The 19,013-nt window shown below is 40.7% G+C and overlaps 2 protein-coding genes across 4 annotated transcripts in view; one reads left to right on the top strand and one right to left on the bottom strand.

Annotated features, from left to right (window-relative positions):
• Positions 1-19,013, top strand: part of LOC309843684 (uncharacterized protein) — a 190,792-nt gene that overhangs the window by 42,782 nt on the left and 128,997 nt on the right. The gene's annotated exons all lie outside the window — the stretch shown is intronic.
• The window catches only part of ACMSD (aminocarboxymuconate semialdehyde decarboxylase), an 87,124-nt gene that overhangs the window by 29,615 nt on the left and 38,496 nt on the right, over positions 1-19,013 (bottom strand). The window contains exons 5-8 of the mRNA XM_082689335.1: positions 10,728-10,964; positions 5,553-5,646; positions 2,492-2,587; positions 1,146-1,318 (exon numbers count right to left, since the gene is read on the bottom strand). Of these exons, the coding sequence (XP_082545461.1) occupies positions 1,146-1,318; positions 2,492-2,587; positions 5,553-5,646; positions 10,728-10,964 (600 nt within the window). The remainder of the gene's footprint in view (positions 1-1,145; positions 1,319-2,491; positions 2,588-5,552; positions 5,647-10,727; positions 10,965-19,013) is intronic.

Raw genomic sequence — 19,013 nt, 5'->3', positions numbered from 1 at the left:
ACCTGAGCCGAAAGCAGCTGCTGAGCCACCCAGGAGTCCCTGGACTTCTTTTTCTGCTAGACAAATTTTAAATGCCTTAGAGTCTACTCTCAATCTAAGCACCACATTGCAAATCTTTAAATATGTTCACATTTTTAAAGAAATCCTTACGGTTTTTTTTTCCTTAGAAAATTTGGAAACCTTCTATAGATATTTGTAAATAATATGAGGGCATTGAAATAGTATATATTTCAGATTTTTCAATGATTCAAACTGGACTTTGCCCTAAAAATTGTGTAACTTATAGAGTCTGCACTTTCAAAAAATACTTGAAAGTAGAAATGCCACCAACAAGGAGATCTATGAGCAGATGACAACAAAGGAAAGACTCGTGAAGTTTAAAGTAATACCATGTTGGTCTTTTGGGACTACATGAGGGAATTGTTTTCAAAATGAAGGCTGTACCGTATTATTCCAGAAAAAACTTTCAGGTGGTTATACAGACCCTTCATCATCTTCCCCTGCCTCCCTGTCAAGTGTCATTTCCTCCTTCTTTAATGTTCCAATTTTCATTTAGTGGATGAAGACAGTTGGGTTCATAATTTACCCAATTAGTAAGAGGTAAAGCCAAGATTTTAACACAGGTCAGTTTGATTTCAAAAGTTTTTATGTTGAAGCTCTAACCCCCAATCTAACTGTATTTGGAGACAAGGGTAATTAAGGAGGTAATTTAAGGTTAAATGAAATTATAAGGTGGAACTTTAACCTGATAGGAGAAAGGAGAGGGACAGTGAGATTTGGGATTAGATTTGCTTGTACAGGAGATCCTCTCTCCTTTCCTGCTTACCGTATTGCAACTTGTCATTTTGGGTGACTACAAAGATGACCTTAAGGAAAAGAGCTGACATAAGGGAAGTACCAAGGCATGTGGATTATCTGGGATCTCCCTGGGTATATATAATGGTTCTCTGGTAATACACACTGTGTTGAAGGAGGCTCTGGAGAGGGATCTCTTGTACAAGCAAATCTAATCCTAAATCTCACTGTCTCTCTTCTTTCTTCTAATGCCTTTTCATACATCCCCTTTTTGGAGAGAGGCCATGTACCTGGTTGCTGATCCTTCACTTTGCTCCCCATATGCCATGCACATGGTAGACTCAACTTACCTTTCCTATGACATCTGTTAACAGCTTGAGTGCCAGAGGATCATGAACCAAGGAGTCTGTGTAAAAGGAACCAAGGTATTTCTTTGGGTTGGTTGGATTGTCCTGGGCACACAGATCTGGGCGCATGTTGAATCCATGGGAAATTCTTCCGACTGTGAAAGGGAAGGCACCTCCTGCAAGTAAAACCCATTAGTGAGGGGCAAGTGTCAGTTGAAAAGTTTATTTTTCAATCCTCATGGTATATACAAAGAGGAGTTACTGTAGTCCAGTATTTACCAAGGATTTATTGTGTCCCAAATGCTGGGAGATGACAGAACTAATGATATGAACTCATCTATAAATTCATGTTTGAGGAATTTATCCTAAAGAAAGAATACATGTGTGCAAGATATGTGGTCAAAGTTTTCAAATGTAGTGTGCTTATAATAGCAAAATACAGAGACAGCCTATGAGCTGGGAAATATCTACATAATGATGGCATATCCATAAAATGTATTGCCATGCGTGCAACCATCAAAAGTAGTGATCGTTGTGGTATGTGTGTGTGCCCAAGAGTCAGAAACTCAATTACCCGCAGGGACCAAGCAGGAAATATAAATTAATAAAATTAGCCTATTTGTAAATAATAGAGAATGGTAGGGACTATTGCAAACTGGAGAGCTTATAGTTTGATTAGAGGGATTTAAACAAAAACAAAACAAAGCAAAATTAAACAAAAACTATGCCAACCAAACTAACCTTGTCCACAAAAATGGAATTTAGTTCCCAACCATCATATACTTTATGACTAGAATGATGGCTGCAGGCACGTTATGGACTGAATTATGGGGTCTCTCTAAAGTTTTTATGTTGAAGCTCTAACCCCCAATCTAACTGTATTTGGAGACAAGGGTAATTAAGGAGGTAATTTAAGGTTAAATGAAATTATAAGGTGGAACTTTAACCTGATAGGAGAAAGGAGAGGGACAGTGAGATTTGGGATTAGATCTGCTTGTACAGGAGATCCTCCCCAGCCTTCAACACAGAGTGTGTATCGCCAGAGAGCCATTATATACACCAGGGAAATCCCAGATACTCCACATGGCTGGCTGATTCCCTTAGATCAGCTCCTGTTCCTTAGGATTATCTCTCTACCTATCCAAAATGACATGTCATGTGCATAGTAAGAAAGTAAACCTCTACAATCCAGGAAGATAGGAATCACCAGAAACTAATCCTGCAGGCACTTTGTTCTTGCACTTCTAGCATCCAGAACTGTGTAAAAATGAAGTTCTATTGTTTAAGTCACCGAATCTATGGTATTTTGTTATGGTAGATTGAGCTGAGTAACACAGACAGTGCCTTACCTCCATGTGCAAAACACACTTTCAGTTTAGGAAATTTCTCAAACACTCCTCCCATGATCATGGAGCAAATGGCAGTGGTGGTCTCTGCTGGCATTCCTAAAAGAGGAAATAGCCACAGGGTGTAAGGCTTGTCATCTCAAGCAAGAAGAAGCTCTCTTGGTTGGGGGAATGGCAGCTTGCTGTGATTGTCAATGCCGAGAAATGTGAGGTCCCTCTGTCCCAGCTTGGGTTGGTTGTCTAGAAGCCATTACTTTGGCAAACAGACCATTAGAAGCTTCCTATTTGCCACTTAGACTCCTGTGGAGTCATCTAATGGACAAGAGAGTCAAGGAGCCAAAGGATCTAGCTTTTGTCCTGATTCTTCCACTTCAGTGTGGATATGATGGAGCAAGAAGAGCACGGTGTGTCTGGTTGAAGCCTAACTCTTCTAATTTCTTGTTTCCTGTCCTTTGACAAATTATTTAATGTTCCTGAGCCTGTGCTTCTTCACCTTTAAAATGGGGATCCTGCTGCCCATCTTGCAAGACTATTGTGGAGCCTTGAAAATGATGATGTTGGGAAAGGTTCTAGCCAGAACTTCACATTGGAGGTGCTCAACTCAAGTATTAGTTGCTTCCCTGTGCTTCAGCTGTAGAATGTGTTTGTTCTTGCCACTTAGTTCTCAATAAATATTAACTAAAATTATAATTCCTGCCAAATCTTTGCTGCTTCTTAGAGATGAGATCGAAAATAACTGAATTAGAATGAGTTATTTTGGGAGGACTGGGTGGCTCAGTCGATTAAGCATCTGCCTTTGGCTCAGGTCATGATCCCAGGGTCCTGGGATTGAGACCTGTATCAGGCTCCTTGCTCATTGAGGAACCTGCTTCTCTCTCTGCTTTCCACTCCCCCCTGCTTGTGCTCTCTTTCTCTCTGACAAATAAATAAATAAAATCTTAAAAAAAAAAATAGATGAGTTGTTTCAAGTGCTTTGTGCCCCTCGAAGAAGCATCTATGCCTGGTGCCTTCACCTCCACAAAGTTAGTCTGGGTTACATTTCCAGGCAACTGCGTTTCAGACTGTGATCAACAAATCTCTGGGGGCTCCACAGGTAAGCCTGTACCTTCAGGGGAAGACTTACTCTCTGACTACCAAATGGGATTTATGAGATGCTCATCCTTCCCCAAGCCTGTCATCGCTCTATGGAGAGAGATGGTCTGACTCCCTGGCCTTGTAGGAATTCTGGAAGAATGACAGATTCATATCTGTCTGGGAGTGGTTTGTGGGCAGAGCTTCCTGAAGGCAAGAGGATGGACAGCATCACTTCCTTTTGGTCCTGTGATTCTGCTCTCCATTAATTATTTGGACCACAGTTACATAATCCATTCTCTATACAGGAACCAAAGTGGAATATTTACAGTGTCAGTTGCATCATGTTCCTCCCTTACTGGGAGTTCTCCAATCGGCTGATGACTACTTTTGTATCCAGAATAGAATTCTGAAATTAGCCTTTGTTTGTTTGTTTATAAACTGTGTCTCTGTTTGTCATCTCTTTCTTCTAACCAGAACATTGGCTTCAGGAAGGCAGAGGTTTTGTCCATGTCAATGTCCTCATTGCCTGGTACAGGGCCTGGCATGCTGGAAAGGATCAATATATACGTGTTGCATAAATGAATGATGAAATGTCTCTTTATGCAAATGTTCTTCTGTTTTTCATGTGGGAAGTTGTAATACAAATAAGTTTGTGGGACTAGTCAAAGTGTTGTCTGAATTAGGATGGATTTTCTTTGGAACTAGACAGCATTGGTGCCTTTTAGGTTGTCTCTTCCTGCTAATTCTTGCTGAAAAATTTGGCGGAGGATGGGTAGGAAGCTGCCTTACTAAATACATTGGTCTCTAAAAACAATCAGAGAGACACAAAATGCCAGAGCAGAAAGATAGTGAAGACCAGCTCTCCCACTTTACACATGAGAAATGGGCCTGAAAATGTGAAGTGATTTGCCACAGGTTATACAGAGAACTACAGCCTAGCTGGAACTGAAATTCAGTTTTCTTACTTCCAGTATACTGCTCCATTAGTTCTTCATGTTGGTTACTTTATCATTACTTGTACTAACTGGGCTGAAGAGAGAATGGAATAATGGCCTCCCTAAAGAAAATCCACTGCTTTTTCAACTGGGAAACCCACTTCTGGATTTGTAGATGAGCCGCACTTTTTACCTGTGACCACAGAATTGCCACCTGTCTCCATTTCCTGTTATCAGGGGGTAATAAGGAGATTGGATAGGCCAAGCAGAGGTCTCTCCTCTTATCCTCTCCTTTACCTTCATGTGGAATCATGAATGGATAGAGCAGGAACAAAGAGCAGCAGAAAGAAACAGATAACAGAAAAATTGAAAGCCTGGGTCATCTACAATCTAGGGTGGTGGGAGTTGACCTTCTACTTGTTAACTCCAGTGTTCTCATTGTAAGAGCGGATACTCTTTTTCTCTTCTTTTAAGATTTTATTTTTTATTTGACAGAGAGAGAGAGAACACGCAACAGGGGGAGTGGCAGCAGGAGGAGAGGAGAAGCAGTCTCCTCTTCGCTGAGCAAAGAGCCCAGTGTGGGGCACAGTGCCAGGACCCTGGGATCATGAACTGGACTGAAGGCAGACACTTAGCTGACTGAGCCAACCAGGTGCCCAAGAGCTTGTTGGCTCTTTAAAAAATTCTATTACGCAGGTATGGTTACTTATTTTTGGAGCTTTTTTGGAAGTCTGTGTAGTGAGGTAGCTTTGGAGTCAGACAGATTTGTGTAAATTCCATTTTCATTTATTAACTGTGTTACTTGGACAACTTATTTAACCACTCAGAGACTCGGTTTCTTCCCTATAAAACGGTTATTATAATGTCATCCTCATAGAGTTTTATGTGGATATGTATATATTGAAGTAATATATATAGCATTTATCCAAGAGCTCAGTAACTCGCAATCCTGTTAATTATTCATACTTTCTCTTTTTGACATAGGAGGGTTCCAGAAATAATTGGAAAAAACCAAAAACTTGATCCTCTTTTTTTAGAACCAAGCTGATACAAACCTACAAGCCAAGGGAGCCAGTATTTGGCCATCCGTCCATCCATCTGCATGTCCCAGGGGTGCACAAATAGGGAGCAGTTCAGCTTTTCAGCCACCTTTAAAGAAGCAATGAGAGAGAGAGGGAGAGAGAAGGACTGTTATTTGGATGAACCAGCAAATATAGGGCACTATTTTAGGGAGACTTTTTCTCTGGGTCTATATTGATTTGAATAAATAAGCTAAAACATTTTTGAAATTGTTTCTTAATCTCTATAAAAGAAGCATTGAGAAATTCTCCTCCTGCTTAGAAAATAAGAAGGCCTCTTAGAATTAACAAGGGGGTTGGTGGACTTACCATGGAGGTCAATGAATTTAATATATTTTTGGCAAAACAAGTCACAAGAAACATCCAGTATTCAAGTGTTGTAGTTGAGAGCAAAATGCTCAAGGACTGATCCCATGCCTTAAATGCAGGGGAAGCTTCCTCTGCTGGTTCCTACTTGATCCATTCTTTTAGGAGGACTGTTCAGATTGTACACTGAGTCAGGGCTAGAGTGTTCCCTTGTTTCTCCCACTTGGAAACCTGAGGATGTGAAAGTGAAGAAGCGATAGGTGGGGGCCAGAGGCCGTGACTGAACTGGAGCAGGCTGGCCTGACCCAAGCCATTGGTCACACAGAGTCCAACACTGGCTGGGAGTTTCTGGAGGTCTACAGGTACTCACAAAGCCTCAGGAGCCCAGCTGAGTCCCTGAACAGTCTGTTGTGAATGAGATGACTTTAGAAAGTCAAGAGCTCTCAGTTCCAGCCCCACAGGTACTGCAATGAATGTCATGGGCAACCCCATTCCAGGTCCTTCTGGGAACTGGAAATCCTATCTGGATGGAATGACTTTTATTCAACAAAATATTTAATTTGAAAAAGTTCCCTCAATGAGCATTGAGTTTGAGTGCTTAACAAGATTCAAAACCAATTTTCCTTAATTTATTTCTTACCTAAATATATTGAGGTGCTGGAGGGATTCATTCTACCTTTACATATAAATATGTGGGCTAAATAGGGTGATGTAATATGAGTTCTGGACATAAGCATTTTTATTTATTTTTAGTTTTAAATTTCATTTATTTTTTTAAAGAAGAGAGAAAGGTGTGCTAGTTGGCTGAGTGGGGGAGCAGTGGAGAGGGTGGAGGAAGGCAGAAGGAGAGAGACAATTGAGCCCAATGCAGGACTTGATCTCACAACCCTAAGATCATGACCTGGTGCTTAACTGACTGAGGCATCCAGCTGTCCCTGGACATATGCATTTTAAAAATGGAGATGCAATTATTGGAGAACAAGAGATTCTGGAAGTGGCAGACAAGGGGTAGATTGGAGAATGGACTTCTAATTTCATCAGGTTCTGGGGAAGAAGGGAGAGGAGGTAATTAGTTTCTGATAATGGATGCAGGCAGAGTTAACTTCTTGGGATGGGTTGAGGTTGACAAAGGCACAAAATCATGGTATTTCAGTGGGATTTGACTCCTTATTAGGATAAAATGTTATTTATGCACCTGTGATGGTGCTTTTCTCCAATTCAAATTAGTAATTACTCTTGATCCCTTCTGTATGTAGACAACCCAAAAAGAAGTCACCTAAACTCTCAAAATTGTGATAACTCATATTAAGAACTTACTGTATGCCAAAGCTGTTATAAGAATTTTATAATTGTTGACTAGTTTAATCCTTTATAAGATAAGCACTTTTAAAAATTGAAATATAGTTGACACACAATGTTCCATTACTTTCAGGTGTACAGCATGGTGATTTGACAACTCTGCCTTATGCTGTGCTTACACAAGGGAAGCTGCCCTCTGTCACCATCCAGCACCATTACAGTATTGATTTTATTCCCTATGCTGGACTGTTCATCTTTGTGACTTACATATTTCATACCTGGAATCCAAGTATCCCCCCTGCTCTGCTTTACCCATTTTGCCCATCCCCTTGGCAGTCACTGGTTTGCTCTCTGTGTCCATTGGGTATATCACTGTCTTTGTTTATTTTTCTTTTAGATCATATGGTATTTATTTGTCTCTGACTTGTTTCACTTAGCGTAATATTTTCTGAGATGAGCATTTTTATTACTCTTATTTTACAGAGAAAGACACTAAAGCAGTTAGAGGCTAGGTAAATTACTCAGGTCTTGTGTCTGATACATGGGAGAGGCAGGCAGTCTGCCACTGCCAGTCTGTCTGCCTCATATTTGTACTAAGGACATTTTTGTGCTTGAAAACTGACCTGAGCATGTATGGTTGGGTTCACTCACTAACGAGGGAGGTCTAGGAAATAAAGGAGATGGCTAGACACGTTGGAGGTCCAGGCTCCCTTGAAATGACAAAGCCAACTTGGTTCATGGTAACTCCTATCATTTGTTTTAGCCATGTTATTGATGCAAGCTAGAGACTAGTGAGGCTGTCAAGTCTTGCTAGTCGAATGAATGTGCTGCCAGCCCCAGGATATCACAGATCTGCTGGGGTCAGGATACTCTCCTGAATTCCCTGAGAGATCAGCAGCCCCCAAAACAGCCTATTTAGAATGAGTGATTTGTTGAGTGAGTCATACAAATGAAAATATCCATTTAGACCACAACAGACCACTCTTGCTTTTTGAGCTCTTTAGTAATTCATAAACCCAATCCCAGTGAATAATAAAATGACTTGCAGCTGAAGGCTTGCTCACATTGTGCTGAAACAACTTGGATGCACAAGTAAATAAATCCTCTTTCAAAGCCCATTAAAGTTTCTAGAAAACATTCACTGCCTCAGCTCAGTCCCTGCAGCCAATAAGCTTCAGGGAGTTCAATATTTAGAGGAACATTAAATCTTTCAGGTTATTGGGAGGCAATTTAACAGGTAACACCCTAACTGGTGGGCAGTGTCCATAGATATGAACATGGAAACATTGTTTTTAAAAGATTCTATTTATTTATTTGAGAGAGAGTAAGAGAGAGCATGAAAGGGGAGAGGAAGAAGTAGACTCCCTGCTGAGCTGGGAGCCCGATGTGGGACTCAGTCCTGGGATGCCAGGATCGTGACCTGAGCCGAAGGCAGTTGCTTAACCAACTGAGCCACCCAGATGCTCAACATGGAAACATTTTTGCATGTAGGCAGGGCTCAATAAACACAAATAAATGATCTGTGGTTATAGTGCTGGGCAGTACACCGACATCTATTTATTTATTATTTTTTAAAATTGTGATTTTTTTTCTTTTAAGATTTTATTTATTTATTTGACAGAGAGAGATCACAAGTAGGCAAAGAGGCAGGCAGAGAGAAAAGGGGAAGCAGGCTCCCCGCCAAGCCAAGAGCCCAATACGGGGCTCGAGCCCAGGACCCTGAGATCATGACCTGAGCCGAAGGCAGAGGCTTAACCCACTGAGCCACCCAGGTGCCCCTAAAATTATTTTTAAAAATTTTGTTTAATTATTTGTCAGTGAGAGAGAGAGAGAGCACAAGCAGCCAGAAAGGCAGGCCAAGAGAGACTGCATCTCCCCCTAAGCAGAGAGCCGGATGTGGGACTTGATCCCAAGATCTCAGGATCATGATCTGAAGGCAGACGCGTAACTGACTGAGCCACCCAGGCATCCCCACCAACATCTATTTAATTCACTATTGAAGATTTTGCATTTACAATGAAAATAATAGAAAGCAATACTATTATCATTCTAGAAATAAAGAAATAAAAATGCAATTGAATGTAGAATTATGCATCTTGATTCCTGATATGAAGAAAAGCATGCTTAGTTACAGAAAGAACAGAAGGGTAGAGGAGGACTGGAGAGGACCATGGGACTATGGACACTTAATTTGTATACTTGGAAGATGAAAATGGCACTGAATTCCTGAAAATATACTTTATAACACAAAATTTCAAATGTAGAAAGTTGTAAACAATGGTACCATGAACTTCCATATACTCACCAGCTAGTTTCACCAAATATTTTGATGGCATTGTTTTTGTTACATGTATTAATTATACATTTTCAAAATATATGGCATAAAGAGTATATTAATTGAGGACTGGTTAAATAAATCAAAACATATCCATATATTGAAACATTAGGCAGTTATTTAAAATTCATGCATTTAGAGAATTTTCATTTAGATTAGAATTTTCATTTAGATTAGAAATTCTTCATTAGGATATGAAATCACATGTATAATAGAATTCAGATTTCATTAAAATATAGATATATGCAGAAAAATGCAAACAAAATGAATATATAATGGGCGCTTGGGTGGCTCAGTGGGTTAAGCCGCTGCCTTCAGCTCAGGTCATGGTCTCAGGGTCCTGGGATCGAGTCCCACATCGGGCTCTCTGCTCAGCAGGGAGCCTGCTTCCCTCTCTCTCTCTTTGCCGGCCTCTTCATCTACTTGTGATCTCTCTCTGTCAAATAAATAAATAAAATCTTTGAAAAAAAAATCATTACAAAATGAATATATAATAACAGTGATTATCTTTGGGTAGTGGGATTATGAGTTATTTTTGTTTTCCTTTTTATGCTTTTCTGTATTTTCCAGAATTTATTCAAAATCCCTTCATAATTTTTTAAAAAAGATTTTATTTATGTATTTGAGAGAGAGAACAAGAGAGAGGATGAGCTGGGGGAGAAGCAGATGGAGAGAGAGGGGGAAAGGCAGACTCCCCGCTTAAGCCTGTTGGGGAATGGATTCCAGGACTCTGGGATCATGCCCTGAGCTGAAGGCAGGTGTTTAACTGACTGAGCCACTCAGGCACCTGGAAAACAACTTCATGATTTTGAAAGATAAGTTTTTTTTTTTCTAAAGCAAAATAAATACTTTTTTTTTTTTTTTTTTTTTGCATGTCACTAATACCGCCTTTTGTACTATGGCTGTGATGAGGGTAATATTTCAGCGTCCAAATGAAAGGGTAGAAAGAGAGCATGGGAGATGGAAAGGAAGTGAGATTTCCCTGGCTAACTCCGGGCTGGCCTGTGAAGCATTTCCACCTGTCTCTCTTCTAGTGGTATGGCCCACTCCTTTTGGAGAACTCTTTCCATATTTCCTGCTATATGCAGCATGTCATCAGGCATCTTTCTTCCCCCCTGCCAGGGAGGTGACATATTCCTATTCTGCCCTCCAGCACCCAGCACCGTGCCTGGCCCTGCCGCATGCTGGCTGAGGTAACCCCGCATACTCACGGAATAGACAGGGAAGAGTTCCGGCGCGTTCAGGTCCCACTCGTTGATGTGGGAGCCGATCTGGACCCCGGGAAAGCCCAGTTCCTTTACGCAGCGCTCCATCTCCTTAACAGCAAGCTCGGGGGCCTGCATGGGCAATGTGCCCAGGCCCACAAACCTCTTGGGGTGGTTCGCAACAGTGGCAGCCAAGTCATTGTTTAAAAGCTGGCACAGATCTAAAGTGTCCTGAGGTTTGGCCTGGCGGAGACAGGTAAGGGAAGATCATATCATTCATAACCTACTTCTTTAGATATTTACTCTAACAACACCACCTAGGCTGGGCTGAATCATGTGTCACTATCCATTGCTTTTACTCCTCAGCAAGCTGGGGGGCACAGACTGAAATGGCCCCTGACTGCAGGAGACCAAAAGCCAATCACTGCAAAAGTAAAGAAAACTGCTAGTATATTGCTGATTAATTAGAAAAATGGAAGTTATAATCAGAAGGGATGGACACAATTACTGGGCCGGTCATCCTATAGAAGAGTTGGAAGGAGGGTGGACCACACCCTCCCCATCCAGGGATACACAGAGGGCCAGCAAGGTGGTGTGGAGTATTACAGCTCCCACACACAGGGGGCTGGGCCTAATGAGTGTCCGGTATCACCAGCAGCTCACCTCCTTGTCATGCCTCATCGTGGGATGCCAGACTGTTTATGGACCCTTCCTGTCCCTGTGTTCCTCCCTGTCCTTTCTGCTGGCTGCGACACTCAAGAGTTACCTTAGCAAAATATCGATACAGAAAGCTTCTCTTTCTGTTCCCCTAACTCTCCCTTCTTTTTAATTTTTATTTTATTTTATTTTACATGTTCCAAGATTCATTGTTTATGCATCACACCTAATGCTAGGTGCATCACACCTAGTGCTCCATCCCTCCTTATTGCCCAACACCAGGTTCATCCATCCCCCCAATTCCCTCCCCTCCATAACCCTCAGTTTGTTTCTCAGAATCCACAGTCTCTCATCTGTCATCTCCCCCTCTGGTTTACCCCAATTCTCTTTTCCTTTCCTTCTCCTAATGTCCTCCATGTTATTCCTTATGCTCCACAAGTAAACGAAACCATATGATAATTGACTTTCTCTGCTTGACTTATTTCACTCAGCATAATCTCCTTTAGTCCCGTCCATGTTGATTCAAAATTTGGGTATTCATCTTTTCTGATGACTGAGTAATATTCCATTGTTTATATGGACCACATTTTCTTTATCAGTTCGTCTGTTGAAGGGCATTTCCGCTCTTTCCACAGTTTGGCAATTGTGGACATTGCTGCTATGAACATTGGGTTACATGTGGCCCTTCTTTTCACTACATCTGTATCTTTGGGGTAAATACCTGGTAGTGCCATCGCAGAGTCATACGTTAGTTCTATTTTTAATTTCTTAAAAAATCTCCACACTGTTCTTCAAAGTGGCTGTACCAACTTGCATTCCCACCAACAGTGTAAGAGGGTTCCCCATTCTCCACATCCTTTCCAACACTTTCCTGTCCTGTTGATTTTGGCCATTCTAACTGGTATGTCAATGTGGTTTTGATTTGAATTTCCCTGATTTTCATGTGTCTTAAACATTTGTATGTGTTCTTTGGAGAAGTGTCTGTTCATGTCTTCTGCCCATTTTTTGACACGATTATCTGTTTCGTGTGTGTTGAATTTGAGGAGTTCTTTATAGATCTTGGATATCAACCCTTTGTAGTGTCATTTGTGAGTATCTTCTCCCATTCTGTGGGTTGCCTTTTTGTTTTGTTGACTGTTTCCTTTGCTGTGCAGAAGTTTTTTTATCTTGATGAAGTCCCCAAAGTTCATTTTTGCTTTTGTTTTCTTTGTTTTTGGAGATGTGTCTTGAAAGAAGTTGCTGTGACCGATGTCAAAGAGGTTACTGCCCATATTCTCCTCTAGGATTTAAATAGATTCCTGCCTCACGTTGAGGTCTTTCATCCCTTTCGAGTTTATCTTTGTGTATAATGTGAGAGAATGGTCAAGTTTCATTCTTCTATGCATAGATGTCCAATTTTCCTAGCACCGTTTATTGAAAAGACTGTCTTATTTCCACTGGATATTTTCCCCTGCTTTGTCAAAGATTATTTGACCATAGAGTTGAGGGTCCATATATGGACTTTCTGTTGTGTTCCTTTGGTCTATGTGTCTGTTTTTGGGCCAGTACTATACTGTCTTGGTGATCACAGCTTTTTTTTTTTTTTAAAGATTTTATTTATTTATTTGACAGACAGATCACAAGTAGGCAGAGAGGCAGGCAGAGAGAGAGAGGAGGAAGCAGACTCCCCGCTGTGCAGAGAGCCTGATGCAGGGCTCGATCCCAGGACCCTGGGATCATGACCTGAGTTGAAGGCAGAGGCTTTAACCCACTGAACCACCCAGGAGACCCAGTGATCACAGCTTTGCAGTAAAGCTTAAAATCAGGCAACATGATGCCCCCAGCTTTGTTTTCATTTTTCAACATTTTCTTAACCATTCAGGGTCTTTTCAGTTTCCATATAAATTTTAGGATTGTTATTCCAACACTTTGAAGAAGGCCAGTGGAATTTTGATCGGGATGGCATTGAAAATATAGATTGCTCTGGGCAGTACAGACATTTTAACAGTGTTTATTCTTCCAATCCGTGAATATGGGTTGCTTTTCCATCTTTTTTGTGTCTTCTTCAATTTCTTTCATGAGTGTTCTGTAGTTCCTCAGGTACAGATCCTTTACCTCTTTGGTTAGGTTTATTCCAAGGTATCTTATGATTCTTGGTGCTATAGTAAATGGAATCATTCTCTATTTCCATTTCTCTATTTTCATTTCTAGTGTATAAGAAAGCAACTGATTTCTGTGCATTGATTTGGTATCCTGTCACATTACTGAATTGTTGTATGAGTTCTAGTAGTTTGGGGGTGAAGTCTTTTGGGTTTTCCATATAAAGTATCATGTCATCTGCGAAGAGAGAGAGTTTGACTTCTTCATTGCCAATTTGAATTCAAATTGCCAATTTGAATACCGTTTATTTCTCTTTGTTGTCTGATTGCTGTTGCTAGGACTTCTAATACTATGTTGAACAAGAGTATTGAGAGTGGGCATCCGTGTTGTGTTCCTGATCTCAAGGGAAGGCTGTCAGCTTTTTTTCCCATTGAGGATTGATATTCGCTCTGAGTTTTTCATAGATAGAGTTGATGAAGTTGAGGAACGTTCCCTCTATCCCTATACCTTGAAACATTTTAATCAGAAAAAGGATGCTGTGTTTTGTCAAATTCTTTCTCTGCATCAATTGAGAGGACCACATGGTTCTTCTCTCTTCTCTTATTGAGATGTTCTACCACATTGATTGATTTATGAATGTTGAACCATTGTTGCATCCCAGGGATAAATCCCACCTGGTCATGGTAGATAAGCTTTTTAATGTACTCTTGGATCCTGTTCACTAGGATCTTATTGATCCTTGGCATCCATATTCATCAGGGATATTGGTCTGAAATTCTCCTTTTTGTTGGGGTCTTTGCCTGGTTTGGGGATCAAGGTAATGATGGCTTCATAAAGTCTGGAAAATTTCCCTCTGTTTCTATTTTTTGAAACAGATTCAGGAGAATAGGTATTATTTCTTCTTTGGATGTTTGGTAGAATTCCCCAGGGAATCCGTCAGGTCTTGGGCTCTTATTTTTTGGGAGGTTTTTGATCACTGCTTCAACCTCGTTACTAGATATTGGTCTATTCAGGTTGTCAATTTCTTCCTGTTTCAGTCTTGGTAGTTTATAGGTTTCTAGAAATGTATCCATTTCTTCTAGGTTGCTTAACTTATTGGCATATAATTGCTGATAATAATTTCTGATGATTGTTTCTATTTCCTCGGTGTTAGTTGTGATCCCTCCCCTTTCATTCATAATTTTATTAATTTGGGTCCTCTCTCTTTTCTTTTGGATTAGTTTGGCCAGTGGTTTATTGATCTTATTAATTCTTTCAAAGAACCAGCTTCTAGTTTTGCTGATGTGTTCTACTGTATCTCTAATTTCTAACTCATTGATCTCTGCTCTAATCTTAACTAATCCCTTCCTGTGCATGGGGTTGGCTTAATTTGTTGCTAATTTCCCAGATCTTTAAGGTGTAAAGAGAGTTGGTGTATTCGGGATATTTCAGGGTTTTTTTGAGTGAGGTTTGGATGGCAATTTATTTCCCTCTTAGGACCACCTTTGCCATAACCATAGGATTCTGGACCAAAGTGTCTTCATTCTTGTTGGTTTCCATGAATTGTTTAAGTTCTTCTTTGATTTACTGGTTGATCCAAACATTCTTAAGCAGGGTGGTTTTAGCTTTCAAGTGTTTGAATTTCTTCCAAACTTCTTGTGATTGAGTTCCAGTTTCAAAGCATTGTGGTTTGAGAATATGCAGGGAATAATCTCAGTCTTTTGGTATTGGTTGAGCCCTGATTTGTGACCCAGTATGTGGTCTATTCTGGAAAAAGTTCCATGTGTGCTCGAGAAGAATGACTATTCTGTTGCTTTAGGGTGGAATGTTCTGTATATATCTATGAGGTTCATCTGGTCCAATGTGTCAATCAAAGCTCATGTTTCTTTGTTGATTTTCTGCTTAGATGATCTGTCTGTTGCTGAGAGTGGCATGTTAAGATCCCCTACAATTAATGAATTCATATCAATATGACTGTTTATTTTGTTTAACAGTTGTCTTATGTAGTTGACTGCTCCTGTATTGGGGGTATAAATGTTTACAATTGTTAGATCTTCTTGGTGGCTCAGTCGTTGGGCATCTGCCTTCGGCTCAGGGCATGGTCCCGGGGTCCTGGGATAGAGCCCCACATTGGGTTCCCTGCTCTGTGAGAGGCCTGCTTCTCCCTCTCTCACCCCTCCTGCTTGTGTTCCCTCTCTTGCTGTGTCTTTGTCAAATAAATAAATAAATAAAAAGAATGATGTAATGTCCTTCTGTATCTCTGACTACAGTCTTTAGCTAAAAATCTAATTTATCTGATATGAGAATCACTACCCCAGCTTTCTTTTGTGGCCCATTGCCATGAAAGATGGTTCTCCATCCTTTCACTTTCAGTCTGGATGTATCTTTAGGTTCAAAAATGTGTCTCTTGGAGACAGCATATGGACGGGTCCTATTGTTTTATCCAGTCTGCAACCCTATGCCTTTTTATGGGAGCATTTATGCTGTTCACATTGAGAATGATTATTGAAAGATAAGTTTTTATTGACATCATGTTGCCTGTGAAGTCCTTATTTCTATACATTGTTTCTGGAACTTTCTATTCTGTCACTCTTGGGTTCTTTCTTCTTTTATAGAACCACCCCTTAGTATTTCTTAAACTGCTGACTTGGTGGTCACATAATGTTTTTGACGTTGCCAGTTGTGGAAGCTCTTTATTTCTCCTTCCATTTTGAATGTCAGCCTTGGTGGATAAAGTATTCTTGGCTGCATATTCTTCTCATTTAGTGCCCTGAATATGTCTTGCCAGTCTTTTCTGGCTTGCCAGGTTTCTGTGGACAGATCTGACGTTATTCTGATGGTTCTTCCTTTGTACATAAGGAATCTCTTCCCCCAGATGCCCTTAAGACCTCCTGTCTGAATTTATGATTTGTGAATCTCACAATTAAGTGTCTGGAGTCTTTCTAGACTTGTTGATCTTGGGGGGTGTCCTCTCTATCTCTAGGACACACACACTTGTTCCATTCCCCAGAATAGGGAAATTTTCATCCAGTATTTGTTCAACTATATCTTCTAGTCTTCTCTTTCTCCATCCCCTCAGGGATCCCAATAATTCTGACATTGGAACGTTTTGTTGTGTTACGTATTTCCCTAATTCTGTTTTCATGGCTTTTAAGTTGTTTGTTCCAGGCCTCCTCCTGATCCTGCTTTTCTATCTTCTGTCTTCTAGATTACTAATCTGATCTTTTGCCTTGGTTACCCTAGTTGTTAAAAGTATTTAGATTAGATTGGATCTCTTTGATAGCATTTTAAACTTCTAGGTTGGATCTCACTTCCCCCTTAGAGATTCTATGTTGCCACTAATGGTTTTCTCCAACCTAGCCATTGCCTGGACAATTTTTACCCTGAATTCCATTTCCAATGTATTATTTATGTCCATATCCAGTAGTTCTGTGGCAGAGGTCAAAGTCTCTGAATTTTTCTTCTGTTGGGTGTTCCTCTTCCTAGTCATTTTTGTGAGAGGGGTTGAGGTGATGTATAGCTGAATATATCAACCATGATACAGTCAAGGTGTCCCTTGGAAAGTTTTGGAACAATGGGAAGTCATCACCAAAAAGAAAGAAAAAAGGAAAAAAGAAAGAGAAAAAGGAAAAAAAAACAGCCAAAATGAGTTCCAAAAGTAAAGTTTATAAGGTACATAAACCAAAAATGAAGAAACAAGAAGACTGACAAAAGTAAGAGACAAGAAAAAAAAAAAAGAAAGAAAAACCCACCCAAAATGAACCCCAAGAATAAATTTATACAGTGCAAAAACAAAAAACAAATGCACAGAAACACTGACAGAAGAATAAGATGGGAAGGTGGTTATAAACCCTTGATGTGGGTGAGGAAGGTTATTTCAGTACTTCCTGGGTGTATCTTGTTATCTTTGTTAAAGGACCCAACTTCCCAGAGATACAGGGAAATTAAAACTGTCTTATATATAGGGGTAGTATCGAATAGGGAAAAAGAATTACCTTGAAGCTCATATCTATATATATGTAGAAAAAAAAAGAAAACCCCAGGTATATATATGAAAAAAGCTCAAGTTAAAAAGTTATTATGTAAAAACAAAAAAAAGTTATTATGCAATATGTTGTATTAAATATCTAGTTGTAATAGTGAGTAGGTTAAAAAAATAAGATAAACCATGAGAACTAATTAAAAAGAAAAGTTGTATCTGTGAAATATACAGGTTTGAAGGCAATACCGGGGGCTTAATATACTGTTTTCCCCTGATATTGGGGTTTTACAGTTTTATGGGGACCCTGTGGTTATTGTCCTCTTGTTCTTTTAGCTTGTCTTCTGGGGGAGGGGCATGCTGCATTGTTTTTCAGTGGGTCTTGCTTCGGCTGAGTCACCCTGCCCCCTATCAAGGGGCTGGGCTCTGGGGAAACTAGGTTTTTCAGGTTTTTGTACTTGAGGTTTTTGTTCTTGGGCAGTTTTTTGCAGGCTTTCAGGAGCGTTAGTGCAAAAAGTAAACTGTCCACACACAGTCCTCGGTCTCAGAGAGAAGCCTCAGTCTGCTCCCCCCTGCATTGTCCAGAATACACAGACTCCCCCTCTGCAAACTCCGCTGAACACTGCAACTTCCCAAAAGCAGGTGGCAGAAGGCTGCGGACCTAGAGACTGCTGGCTGGTGCCCACACCAGGCTCTCTCACGTGCGGGTGGCAGTGGCACAAGCAGTGGAAAGCAGTGGCCAAGCAGTGGCACAAGCAGTGGAAAGCTGGGGGCTCAGGGATCATGGACTGGGGCTGTGCTGCACTCTCTCTGGCATGGATGGTCACAGGCACTGGCTATCCTGGGTCCATGGGTTAGGACTGTGCCCATGGCCACCCAATTCCACAGTTGCCCTTTAAGAAATTTTGCTCTTTTTGAGTGCTTTTAAGCAGACTCCAGGTTAATGCTGGTCCCCAAGCACAGGGTAATTTCATACTGGGGTATTACTTTCCAGTAAGTCACTTCTGGTGGCTCATTCCCCCTTTTGTTTATCCTTCGATATCAGTCTGAGCATTCCCCTCCATTTTACCTCTCCACTGATGATTTCCTGCCCCCATAGAGATCCAGAAGTGTATAATCTTACATCTCAGGCTGATTTCTTGGGTGTTCAGAGTGTTCTGGTAGATATTTAGCTCACTTCAGGATGGGCTGAAACAGGATCTCCTACTTCTCTGCCATCTTGCCCCTCCTAACTCTCCTTTCTTTACTGTTTCTTTCCTTTTAACTTCAGCCCACCTCTACTGGCAGGCATTTGGTACTCTCCAGAAATTCCAGCTGTTCAGTGAAAATAGTAGACACTTTGATAAATTTGCACATATTGAAGTCTTAGTGTTTTTTATTAAAAAAACAATTGAGTCTAGAGGTGCCTGGGTAGCTCAGTTTGTTAAGCTCCCAAGTCTTGATTTCAGCTCAGGTCATGATCTCAACATCATGAGATGGAGCCATCCTTGGCCTCTGTGCTCAGTGGGGAGTCTGCTTGGGATTCTTTCTCCCTTTCCCCCTGCTCCTTCCCACTCCTTGCACTCTCTCTCTCTTTCTCTCTCTCAAAAATAAAAAAT

Source organism: Mustela nivalis (genome assembly GCF_964662115.1).
Source record: "Mustela nivalis genome assembly, chromosome: 11".
Taxonomy (NCBI): Eukaryota; Metazoa; Chordata; class Mammalia; order Carnivora; family Mustelidae; genus Mustela; species Mustela nivalis.
This window is presented reverse-complemented; position numbering and strand designations above follow the sequence as displayed.